Consider the following 13,453-nt stretch of genomic DNA (forward strand, 5'->3'; position numbering starts at 1 on the left):
CGTCAAAAAAAATAATAATGTTTAATCCGAGAAAGTAAGTTGTGTCCGTCTGCACTAATTAATTAGCGTATTTCAAGTCACCCCCTCAAAACATTAAGATTAAGTCCTTAAACGTGAGGATCAGATCATTAGATCAAAAGTTATTCAGAGTGGATACTATGGGGGGAATTTTCAGTAACTATATAAGATTATGGTAGTTTTTCTTCCTTAGATATAAATCTAACTAAATCAAATCTGAAAATGTTTGTTTTATCCAGTAATTAACTCTACTTTAATCTTGATGTGAAAAAAACATTAATATTAAGCTATGAATTTAAAATTCAACAAAAAAATAATTTATGAAATCAAAAATTCAAAAGTACATAAATTTATATACTTATTAGATATAAATTTATATACTTATTTGATTAAATAAATCACGATTTAGTAAAAATAAAACGTTGAATAATGAGAACCAAAATAAATTAACAAATTGAAATTAATGAATAAATTATTACAAAATCAATAGTTTTAATTGCACTTTACTAAAATGTAATCAAAACAATATCACTGAAAATACTCCAACTTCGATATGCAAATAAATAATGTATTACAAAAGAAAAACAAATTAGATTATTCTTTTTATATATACAAACGACAAAACAATTATAAAATGTCTCTAGATAAAATACGCAAGGATCATTTGGTAACTAGAATCTATTTTGTGACGCATTTCTGAACATTCTTCTTAATTTCTTGAAGCTTGTGTATCACAGCGGCTATATTCAAACGTAGACTTGGCTCTTCAGACCAACAACATTTAGCAGTTTCTTCATAAGCGTCACAAGAGGGAGCTTGGAACATTGGTCTGAATCCGTAATGTGCAACCTGCAACAATGTTAAGGACTAAAATATCTTTCAGCATGCTGCATAATTGGCATTCTTATAAAAAATTAAGTATTCAAAAGACAAACGACAAAAAAGTAAAAAGACAAGCAGACCAACGATTTACTTTCGGTTTGGTATGTTTGAAATTTTGATTCATTTGGTTGTTAAGTCTCAATAAACAGCACACTATCAGGTTATTGGACTTTACCTTAAAAAACAGTATTGTGAATGCGATGCATTTCCAAGCATTCTATACCCGAAAAAGAAGGAACAAATCCATCACCAATAGAGAGGAACTTTGGGATTGAAGGACTAGTGCCACACGCTTTTGGTTTTTGTAATCTTGCGACCTGGCCTCCGCACCACACTGCCCGGCCAAGAGTACTAAAGGGAATTTCGAACCACTAAGACACGGTCTGAGGAAGTGCAGCCAGAGAAAATTTTGAAATTTTATTTATTTATTTTGCGTTATTCTGATTTCGAATATGCAAAGAATTTCTTTCAGTCCTCTATACTTTTAGAGATTCTTCATCACTAAATTTTAAAGCATGCAAAATTCACAAGTCTACTAGAAAAGTGGTATTTTAAAATAATTTTGACCCTATTTCATACGAAAAAACTTTGTTTTAAAAATATGCAGATGGAAAGAAAAGTAGGCATGATTCTAGCGTACAAAAATCAGCTCTCTTTCTCAAGACTTACCAGACATGGATTTTATGATCTGAAACTGATATAAAAAATTGAGCTTACACAGAGAAAAACTTTCTTATTTTGATATCAGCACACCAAAATAACTCAAAATCAGTTTAAATATTTTAATTTTTAACTCAATTTGTTTAAAAAATTGGCTTTTACAAAAAAAAAACTTGATATCTTTTCTCAAATTAATGTCCACCCTGATTAATTAGCATGTTTTGGATCGTGCTTTTTAGTTCAAGAAAATCGGATCATTTGATCGAAACGTCATTCAATCAACATCACTCAATGTTTCCCCACTGCCATGATGACCGCCTTATTTATTTTTTGAACAGTTTTTATCTACCAGGTGTTTTTAAGTTTTCCAAACCATATCTTTCTAAACAATGATTCATGGTGCAGCATCATATGAAATTTCTCTTGCTGATCTTGCTTTTTTTAAACTAAGTTTGCTTTGTTATTTTTCGATGCAGCGAGTAAATAAATGGATAGAAGAATAATTTGAAAATGAGTCACGGAATAGGCGAAGGCGAAACAGTTTGCAAATAAAGTTTATAAACCTACGATTCATGGAAAGGCAGTTAACTACTGACTATAAAGCGAAAACGACCGACTATAAGCGATGTTTTCTCTCTCCTTCCGCCAACATGACATAACTATAACACAGATGCAGGAACTAGATCAGTCATGCTACAACTGTTGCCACTTCATTGAAAAAAATAATAAAACCAGAGGCAAAAGAATAAATAAAACGAAATAATTGGGTATACTATAGCCTACGTCACAGGTTGTGTTATTCCTACTAAATTTAACCCATGAACGGCATTTTCTGCGAGCCTAACTTCAAGCCACAAATAAACAAACGAAGTGCTTGATCGTTTAAATAGCTGCTCGCCAGATTTTATTGCATTATAAAGAAAATTGATATTCGATTTTTGATTAATAATTCGCGATCGCAACGCTCGAGTACGCCCTCTATCGGGAGCCTGTAAATATCAGACATTAATTTATCACGTTTTCATTCAGTTCCATCCAAATCATCGGCCATGACGGACGCCATTTTCTTAGCAGCAAATAAAAATCAAAATTTCCCTAAGGAACAGTTGAAGAACTTGAAAAAACTAACCAGAACATGCCAAACATTGAAGCAGATCACGCCAAGCATTTGAAGAACAATTTCTCAATAATTTTAACCTTTCTATTACCAACAACATAACTTACAATTTCATGATCACTTGCTGTTACAGATGTGTATATTACGGTAAAATAATTTTTTCTGTCTTCAATTCATTACAAATTAAAATGAAGTCAACATTGCTTTCGTCATTCCAATAAAGAAATGTGAATTCAGAACGTCAAGAACTGCAATAGTTATAGAATTCTTCTTTATTGTTATAGAACAGTATATATTTCTGTATCTATATAATTCGGAAAACAACAATAAAGAATCAACCAAATTACTTGAAATAGTGTCATTTGTGCTGATGATTAATAAATTTTTTTATCGTTTTCTTGGTAAGTATTTCTTAGTTTTGAAAGAATAGATAATTTCAACTAGAATTCAGCTGTTCTGTTTTTAAGCTACATATTCAAATTCATATCGAGATCTTACAATTATAAAATTTTGATGTGTGGTATGTTATCTAAAAGTACAGTAGGGAACCGATTATCCGGAACGATCGGGACCATCGCTATTCCGGATAACTGATTTTTCCGGTTTTCTGAATCGCTACAAAAAGCCGTTCTTTTTATTGTTAAACCCAACTAAAAAAAAATATTTGGAAATAATCTTAAAAAGAAGAAAAAACGATTAAGTAATACACTAATGATTATTTCCAAAATGATGGTAAGGTAAAAATCTTTCAAAAAAGAAATAAAAATCCTAAAATCTTATGAGGAAAAAAAAATTAAAAAAAAAATGGTGGGAAAATTTATCGAATTTCGTTCCGGTTTTTTGGTTTTCCGGTTTACTGATTTCCGGATAACGGGTTCTGTACTGTAATAAAGGGATAATCTATGCACATATTATTTGAAAATAAAACTTTCAAACGAAGAACATTTCATTTGGAACTCTACGGATTTATAAAGAAGGTAAGTGTTATGATTTTTATAATAAAAAAATTAGCTGGTAAAACTTTTTTTTTCTTATTTGATGATAGTTCTCTACAGAATGGTTTCTTACGTCTGATTAAGAAGTATAAGAAAAGAAACTATATGAAAGTTTTTATTTCAATGTAAAGAATTCTTAAAATCGTTTTTTATCCTAAGAATTCTTTATTTTCCGTTTTATAGTTTATAATTTTTTGATAAAAATTGTTCTCAAAATACTTTTTTTGAAAACATAAATGGTATAACATTATGTGTTTATGTATACTTCTTGCATATTCTAATGTTTCAAGTAATATGATTCAGAAAAGTATGAATAAAAATTCGGTACTTATGTATTAACGCCACAACAGCTACAGATTTGGCTGTTTTTAAGTGCCGCCAATCAACACCTAAAATTTTTGTGACAAGTCATAAAACGAAACACTTTATTTAAAATCAAAGTAGTTTATCGGATTTCGGTGGACAATGGGCGAAATATTTCGCTCCAGAAAAAATAAAATTGCATCTTGTTCTATTTTTGGCAAATCCCAAAGACGCATTTTCGTAGCACTAAAAAATGGTAACAGAAATTGAAGAACAAATAATTTTGGAATTCTTCTGATTTATAAAGCAGGTAAGCGTTAATTTTTATAAAATAAAAAATTTTACTTTTAAGTAGTTTTTTTCTTGATGATAGTTTTCTATGGAATGGTTTTCTACTTCCGATTATGAATCAAAAAAGAAAAAAACATGAAAGTCGTTTATTTTAATATAATGAATTTTTAGAATTGTTTTTTGTTGTTGTTTTTTTTTGTTTTGTATCGTAAGCATTCTTTACTTTACGTTTTTCAGTTTCTAAATAATGATTTTTATTAAAACTTAAAATTTTTTGATAAAATTACTTGTCAAAAAACTTTATTTACAAAATTAAATTACATAAAATTATGAAGCTTGTGTATACTTTTTGCTTATTTTAATGTTTGAAGTAATATGATTCTTAAAACTATGGAATGTAAAGTTTAAATAGGCCTTTCAGGTTATATCATTAAATTTAGTAAAACTATTTCTCAGGCATTAGGTTTTAACTCTAATAAGAAGATACATATTTTTTTCTGTTTATTTACAAATATTTTTCAGATGTGTTTTGGATGTTCCTTCTTTAAAAAAAAAGAGATACCATCTTGTTTTCGGTTGTATAAGAAAGGATATCAAACATTTTTCTTTTTTAAATTTAATACGCCACATTAAAGAAGGAACGTTACAATGCTACACGCTACATTAAAGACGTCTTCAGAGTAACTGAATGACGGTTCATATAGAAATCGCAGGTATGCGTCTCATACAACAACGCCCCCTATAGTTCGTTGCGATCGCGAATTGATTTATGTGGATAGTGGCATAGAATTTAGCATTGCGTCATGGTAAATGTTATTCCTACTAAGTGGAAGTAGTTGTGTTTTTTTTATATTATACCCAAATGAAGCGGCCAGTGTTAAAAGGGGGCATGTAACATTTTTGCGAAAATAATTTTTGTTGATTTTGGAATATCAATCACCAATTATCAAATACCGAGTAATTTTCTAGACTGCTTAAAGAAGAGAATCCAATGATTTGGAATAAATTTCAAACTATCTTTCCTCAATTGATACAGTTTTTTAAGTAATTTTTCTTGTAAGTGCAGAACTGTAACTTACTCCCTTTTATCATTGAGCGCTTCAATTATTCAAACTAATTAAAATTATAGAAAGCTACAGGGAAGGAACAATTGAGACACATATACAAACTTTATAAAATAATTATAGAAAATGAGGTAATGAAAATGAGATTTCGTAATAGCGCAGAATATATTTTACTATAAAGTTAAACAGAAACTAGCAAAACTCAAAATTATGAAAGTTTTTCTTAACGAAAAAATGTTGGAATTTTTTTTCCCTGATGGAGAAATTTTCTCATTCAACTAAAAGTGTGTGTATTTATTAAGCTTGTATTTATTGAGAGTACTTTAAATTTTACTAGAATTAAATATTTTGGGAATCGTTGCCTCAAACCTATTAGAAAAAATTGCCATAAATACATCTATGGTAATCTATGACAACCACAGAACTTTTTATGTCAAGGTACCGCACGCCTATGGTAACCATAGAAATGTGTATGGTATTATATGGCGGGTACACCATATTACATATGGTATGATCAAAATGAAGCATAGGCATATGGCAAACTAATGGAAACACACTATACGCATCCATCATGTATTTGGGAGTGAACATGGTAATAAATGTTGCCATGACTTATTAAAAAATTTAATCATATGCTATAGCACATTATAGTCTTATAACAAAATTTTATATGTAAAAATACCATGGAATTCACCACAGGCAAAACCACATAGGGAAATCCTACGACATTTTTTATGGAAATCCTGTGGCACTTTTTATGGAAATCCTATGCCGAATTTTTCTAAGGAGTCGCAATAACAATGTTAAAATGATCGCTCTTTTCCTTGAACACTTAGAAAGAGGCGAAAGCGAGAGGATGCAAAATTAAATCACCTAAATAGGAAAAACAATCAACTGCAATTGATTAAAGCAATTACTTACTTTATAGATTATAACATGAGGATGTTCTCCAGCAAAAGGAAGCTCCCTTGTATGCACTTGCCACAGTAATATGCCAAATGAATAAATGTCAGAAAATAAGGTAGGTGAGGCGCCCCTTAAGACTTCAGGAGCCGCGTAAGCAGCTGTTCCAATGACGTCCTCATTTTGCATCCACAGATTATTGACGAAAGAATCCAGTTTAAAACTGTGGCCAAAATCACCCAGTTTGCAAACTCCAAATGGACTCACGATCACATTAGCAGGTTTAACGTCACCGTGGACAATGCGACGTTGATGGCAATGTCGTAATCCCAGAGCAATCTGAATCGTGAAGCTAAATAAAAATAATCTAATTGATCACAATTTTTATTAATGTTTGTTAAAAAAAAAGTACTGAAGAAGATACGTCGAAAAATCTTATAAATTTTAGCTCTTTCCTTAATTTTGTTATTATATTGTTTATTAAATTTAATACTAAACAAACTCTTCAATTTTAGATAGTTCTGTAATAATTATCCTTAACACATCTTAAAATAATAGAAAATAACTTCCCTTTTTATAAAACCTTTATAATGGAATAAAACAGCACATTAGGTGTCAAAAATTAAATACAAGTGAGGGAAAAGGCATGAAAAGAAAAAATAACATTTTATCAATATCTGACGAAGTATAATCAGAGAAAATCAAAACAATAGAGGTGTGAAAATTGTCAAAAGCCCTCTAATTGGTGGAATGGAGGTCTATTATAAAAACTAAATTCCAACTTCGCAAAAGAAATGGGTTAGTTCGATTTTTAATCCCACCTTCCCTCTGTATGCTATAGTACACAATCAGACTTTTAGAGGCGATTTTTACCCTTCCCTTAACTAATAATTTTCTGTAAAACAATGTACTACATCGATGTTATATAAAAACGCTAATGCTTATATATGGTGACTAAATGAGTAAAAATTCATTTTCTCAAACAACTCTTTAGCAACAAAAATACGAAACAAATTGAGCTGTAAGATATGCTTCAATGAAAGTTTAAAAGCGAACAGTCTTAGTTTTCAATATATATATATACATATAGAACAACAAACAATTCTGTTTTTTATTTTAATTATGCTATTTATTTTAGGTAGGTAACATAATAATTTAAAGCTATGCTTTAATTTTAATGATGCTTAATAATTAACGCAATAGAAAGATTAATTTTTTTCAATAGAGGGCCTGAAATACGTTGCTCATTGGACGAATCTAAACTTTTGTTCAAACTGCTTTCTTTTTTTATAACCATTTTCTTTGTTTTTAACATTCTATAAATTTGGTATTTGTACCAAATATGACTTTCGTGTATCATTGAAATTTACAATCAGTTTTGTACGATATCACAATAGAGCTAGCAAAGAAGAGAATTTCTTCTCTCAAAGGCAAGCTCATTCATTGCGTGTGAAGACTACAGCTATAGTGGTCAACTGAACTGTTCTCTTCCTCATGTCGCATAAAGGCCATCAATTAGCAAAAGAAGTAAATTGATTTCTATTTGCAAGGAGATTTAGTGGCACTAGTCATATTTTCTAGCAGAACTATGTCTCCAATTTAAGCTGAAAAATCTACATAGTGGTGGTTTTCAAATAGCTTGGTTGTCATGAATCGCCAAGAAAACGTGGAGGAGGAATCTATCCTAAGTATGGCTGTATAAACCAAAAATAAGCAGTTTCAATCTGTGGTAGAATTGAAGGTTGCAATATAGGCAAGCAGTAGGTGTTTGGTGAAACTAATTACATAAAAAGCTATCAATTGAATAAATACCTGTAATGACCACACACAATTTTTTTTGTTGTCCAAACTGCGAATTAGTTTCAGTGGAAATTTTAAAACGAAGCAAATACTTGACACCCTTAATAAATACTTCACTTTCTAATTTTTTTCACAATAAAAGACAAAAGTTCGCACATTACGGGTCAGCTAAGAAAGCCTGACCCATAGTGTGCAAACTTCTGTATGGATATATGGTCTAGCTGTCTTATATAGGAAAGCTAAGGAAGAACAAGAACACTTTCTAACTATGACGAGTCCCAAGTGAGGCAATTAAACTGATTTTGAATTTTCTTTCTTCCACTACAGATTCGACAGGTTTTAACAGCATTTTCGTCTCTTCCTTGCTTAAACATAAATTACAACCCCAGATGTGCAATTTTTTTAAAATTAATTTTTGTCAAAGATTCAAAAGATACATAAGGACATGTTTACAGAGCGGCAAGTATTTTTGTTTTTAAATATTTTTTTCGCATTAAGAAACTCTTAAGCAAATAAAACGAAGCCTGTGTAAGATATTTTATACCTTAGTCTTCTTGGGAAATCCAGTTCGCTTTTTGTATCAAGAATTTGCTGGAGGTTACATTGTCCTGCAAACTCCATGCATATGAATACTTTGTCCAGTAGAGTAGTAATATGTAGAATGGATACTAAATGAGGATGACGTATATTTATGAAATTACGCTCGCCAATGAAAGTAGTTTTATCATGAATAACCTTCAAAGCAATTTTTGATCCTACAAAAGAAATTATATTTTAAAAGCTGTCTAGTGACATAATTTAAATAGCTTAAGCAAAAATGACGTAACAAATTTTTTTTTATTTCCATGTCCGACTCCAAAATTGTTTTTCACTCTATCAAAAAGAAAAGTCTTAGTTCTTAAAGAAAAAAATTTAATAGCTATTCGTTCTTTAACTCGCTAGTAACTTAGAACACAGTGGACCGATTTAAGAAATGCCAACTACTTCCGTGTTCTGTCAAAGATTTTCACCGAGTATTAAACGTGGTTGCCAAATTTATGTATTACAATTTTATTTAAAAGGATTTTGCAAACCCAGATATAGAAACTATTCAAAATATATGTAAGTAACCTGATAAACAGATTGGGATAATTTTGAAGGCTTTCAAAATTTTAAAAAATTTTTTTTGTTAGTATTGCGTACTTTAAATAGAAACCTATTTCATTATTGCTTTAAATAATATGGAAAGCCATGACTTTTGGGTAAATGAAATTCTAAATAATATGTAAACCAGAATCAGCTTCACTTGGTCCAACGTAAACATTGTTACGGTTTCTTGGTAAAATAATTCTGTTGCAAGAAATATCCATACGGTAAAAAATTTTGGTGTATAGTTTGGGTAGCAGTGGCCAATATTTGTCAGACTATAGCGCTACCTATAATACATATTTAACAACGCATCTCCATTTGGGGTAGCCATTTACAATAAAAAAGTCATTGCTTAAATATTGATTTTCTTAATTCTCAGCTACATTAATTCTTAGTTCTAAATTCTCATCAACAAATTAAAATGCGTGATAAGCTTTATCGAAAAACACAGATGATTTTTTACCTCTTTTTACAATGATGGAGAACAGCCTTATTGAATTTATAAAAAGTAAAAACAAAAAATATGCATGAAGCCATACCTTTATATGTACACAGTGTAACATTTCCAAAAGATCCTCTGCCAAGGAATACACCTTTACGTTCAAAGGCGTACAGGGGACTTCTCATAGGAGTCGGTTGCTTGTACGTAGGAGATTCATACTTAAGAGATAGGTTCAGTTTTGGTGAGAACGGTAGAGACAGAAATCCAGAGTTCCTGAAACAGACATGTTTAACAATGAATTTCGAGCTGAAGTTGTTCCAGTGAATGATTGCTACATTAAATTTTTAAGCTAACAGTTGTTCCGGAAAATTAATTCGTATATTAACAATTAATTTTGCAAAGGATTGATTCTTTACAAAAAAATTTTTTTTACAAAAAATTAAGCTGAACAGGCAAAAAATAAAATTAAAATTAAACAAAATTGGTAAACTAGGCAGAAGATTTATATTCATTATCATAGAAGGCATGGTAAGTGCAAATATTTGGAAATAATGTAGCAAGCAGAGTTTAGTTTGAGTTATGCAACTTTTTTTCCCCCAAGATCACATCCAAGGGGTTTATATTACTGTTTTAAGCTACCAGTATCCTTCTAAAAATCGTAGAAATAAGGGAAAAATTATTAATAAAACAAAGGTAATTGGTGATAATGAAATATTTACAGAATACTACAAAATCTTCAAAAACTAAGTTCTGTAATTAGAATACATGGATAAAATTTTTTCTTATTTTTCTAACATTTAAAAAGGCAAACTTAGTATTTTAAAAATATATTTGGTGGCGATAAAAATGTATTATTTAAGTAATGCGTTCTACGTTTTTGTTTTAGATTTGACAAAAATTATTCTTTCTTACAAGGGAAATCTGCATTTGTAAAATTCCTAATGAAGAGAAATTATGGGGTAAGATAGGACCACTTCCAATGTTTTAGTCTATTTAGTATTAAAAAAAAAACTAAAACAATACAAAGTGTGGCACAAAGGATTTTGCAATTCACCTTCTACTTGAAAGATCCCAGGTTCCCCGTTAGACACTATTTATAATTTTCGTTTAACACTAGAAAGACTGAAATTTAGTATATACCTATACTGCCCAAAAGCAGTCAAAATGACTGGATTGTAAAAGTATAAATACATGTGTAAAGAAATTTGTTTAAAATTAATTTTTAATATTTTTTATATTATTTACAGTTATACAACAACTTATTAGTAAATATTAACAATGAAAAAATTATATGTTGTTGCAAAAGTCTAAGAAATTGTGTCATTATATACATCGTTGTTTTTCTAACTGAAATTAAAAGCAGTCAAAATGACTTCCTTAGGCAATCTAGTGTTAATAAACTTGAAAAAAAAAATGAAACTGCAATATATATAATTTCATTTTTCGAATTGAAGTACATGAATCATTTAAAAAAATTTTGGTGCTTTTATTTGAAAATGTTTTTTATAAAAATAATTATAAACTTAAGAGAATATAAACTTAAGAAAATTAAGAGAATTTTTAAATTTTTCTCTGTTTTTCTTTTGTAATTGAATTAAATGAAAAGTAAAGAAATAATAGAAATAAATAATTAAGAATTTTTTTAAAAATGGAAAAAAAATTTCTTTGAAAAAAAAAACTAAATTAGGGGGAAATGTTTTATTAAAATGAAATTTAAAAAACTATTTTTTTCTTAAATTTTTTTATTCCGGAAAAAGTTTTGCCTCTAAAAAAGCAGTCAAATTTTTCAACCATCATTATTATCTTTAAAGAAACATTTAGATAAAATAAAATATAAAAACAATTAAAATCAATAAAATATTTGAATAGTTAACTAAATTTTGTAAATATTTCTTCCATCTACTTCAAGATAAAAAAAACAGAAGCTAATTGCATTTTATTATTTTCATACAGCACAGAACTTCAATTGAAATTAAGGGATTCTAGCTAGTTGGACAGTGGTCGAAATATAGATTAATGACAATATAGTAATCAAACTTTTTAGCAATCCGAAAATGATCTAAACGTGTATTATTATTAGACACGGGGAATCGTGAAGATTTGAGAACTCTAGTTGCTCGGAAAAATGGTTGAAGCTTGAATTGATGATACATTTCTTTTGACTGTAATATAACAATAATTCTCCTTATAGAGATCAGGAAGAGAATGAAACCCTCTTTGAAACCAGAATTTAGGCTCTTGTATATGGTTAAGTGCTCTAGTTAGTTAGAGAATTTGCGAAAATTGTGATTGCAAGATTGTACCAAACATATACAAAAAGGAGCTGATAAAAATGTTAAATAATAACGTATATAAAGTTTATTGTTAAAAAAATATATAATCCTTTGATTACGATTTTTTCTTCATTTTTTAAAAATATGTTAAAATACAGAAGCATGATCATTTAACAAATAGTAATAGTATCATTACTTTATCGACGTTGCATAAGTGCAGCACAATGAGCTATTGGCGACGGTCTGGAAACATCCCTCGGAATGATCAGAAGATATGCAATCATAATTTTGATCTGCTTATGGAGATGACTCCTCCTCTTTGGTAACCAGATTTGTGATAGAATAGTTTAACGAGGACCGATACCGCACTTCCTCGATCCCTTCGCAAACTGATCAAAGTAGTGCTTACTGACCACAGTCAGCGATACTTGGCTTAGGTGGTCTACTGGGAAGTTTCCTTATGATCAGTTCATTATGAGACTTAAACAAATAGCTAACTTAAAATATAGTAAAACTTTAAGGAATATCAACTCTCATTATTAAGGCGAAACGAAGCAGTAAATAGTGATTAATAATATTGATCAGCAATACTAACTGTAAAATAAACACAGATTAAATTTTTTCGATAGAAAAATATCTGTAAATCGAAATAAAGGTTTAAACCTAGCTATGAAATATTGTCTACGACTTAAGAATATCAAACGATAACTCGTTAAAGCTTAAAATTGGGATAGTAAGAATCCATTTTAAAAATGCTGAAACAGTCCAACTTACCCAGCTTCCTTGATCTTAGACATAACCCCAAACTGATCTTGCGTTGCAGAAGCTGGACTACTCGGCGAAATCCGAACATCAGGTAAATCATCGATATTCCAATTCAACTTTTTAAACGATCGTCTGATATTTTTTCGAGCTTCTATTTTTTCAGGTCTGAGTTCCTTAAAATTTTCGGACGCTATTAAGCGAGAGAAAGATGCCAGTCTTTCCCTTTTGGGGAGTTTCGGCGTGGTCTGTAAATTTACTCTCAGATCTCCATCATTTGATGATTGCAGCATTCCAGATGAAGGAGAAGGCATAAATCTCATGGCAGCCATTAAGACACTAACTTCTAACAATAAAAAAAAAAAAAAATCTCTTTTACCTAATATTTCTGATTTCTAAACCTTCTTAATCTCAATTATTAATATTTTCAGAAATTAGGTCAATAATATTTTACTTTTACTAAGTTTGAAGGGCTGCAAAAAATCTGCGCAATTATGTTGAGATATCATAGTCATCATTATAGACATCTTGAATGGGCTTTCTTTTTAGTTTTTCATTGTAAATTTATACATTGTGAAAAAAACACTTTTCAATTTTTTTAAAGTATTTTTAAAAGCAAAGCAATGATGAAAAACCGGGTCCAATGTTGAAAATATGGATTACATGGAAATGCATACTCTACCCCAGTAATTAGATACTATTGAATGCTATAACTGTGCCCTACAGTAAAATATTGAATCCTTAGAACCATAACTTGAGATCTTGTTTCATCATATTAGAACGATTATTAGTCTTTTGGCGAAAGCAAATTGATT

General features: G+C 29.8%; 1 protein-coding gene across 1 annotated transcript; it reads right to left on the reverse strand.

Moving 5' to 3' along the window:
* Positions 1-505: 505 nt before the first annotated feature.
* On the reverse strand, positions 506-13,453 carry Mos (proto-oncogene serine/threonine-protein kinase mos). The gene is made up of 5 exons (XM_016059676.4): positions 12,651-13,453; positions 9,701-9,876; positions 8,578-8,788; positions 6,252-6,585; positions 506-867 (listed from the first exon to the last, which is right to left on the reverse strand). The coding sequence occupies exons 1-5, from the start codon at positions 12,968-12,970 to the stop codon at positions 697-699; spliced, it is 1,212 nt and encodes a 403-aa protein (XP_015915162.2). The 5' UTR covers positions 12,971-13,453; the 3' UTR covers positions 506-696.

Source organism: Parasteatoda tepidariorum, chromosome 7 (genome assembly GCF_982258835.1).
Source record: "Parasteatoda tepidariorum strain Cologne lab strain chromosome 7, Ptep-v5.0, whole genome shotgun sequence".
Lineage (NCBI taxonomy): Eukaryota > Metazoa > Arthropoda > Arachnida > Araneae > Theridiidae > Parasteatoda > Parasteatoda tepidariorum.

Excerpts from the sequence above, each read along its gene's own strand:
- Mos (XM_016059676.4), bottom strand. The coding sequence starts at position 12,970 with ATGGCTGCCATGAGATTTATGCCTTCTCCTTCATCTGGAATGCTGCAA. Across the intron at positions 8,789-9,700 it reads TACACTGTGTACATATAAAG|GATCAAAAATTGCTTTGAAG; the intron begins GTATGGCTTCAT and ends TTTCTTTTGTAG. Across the intron at positions 6,586-8,577 it reads GATTTCCCAAGAAGACTAAG|CTTCACGATTCAGATTGCTC; the intron begins GTATAAAATATC and ends ATTTTTATTTAG.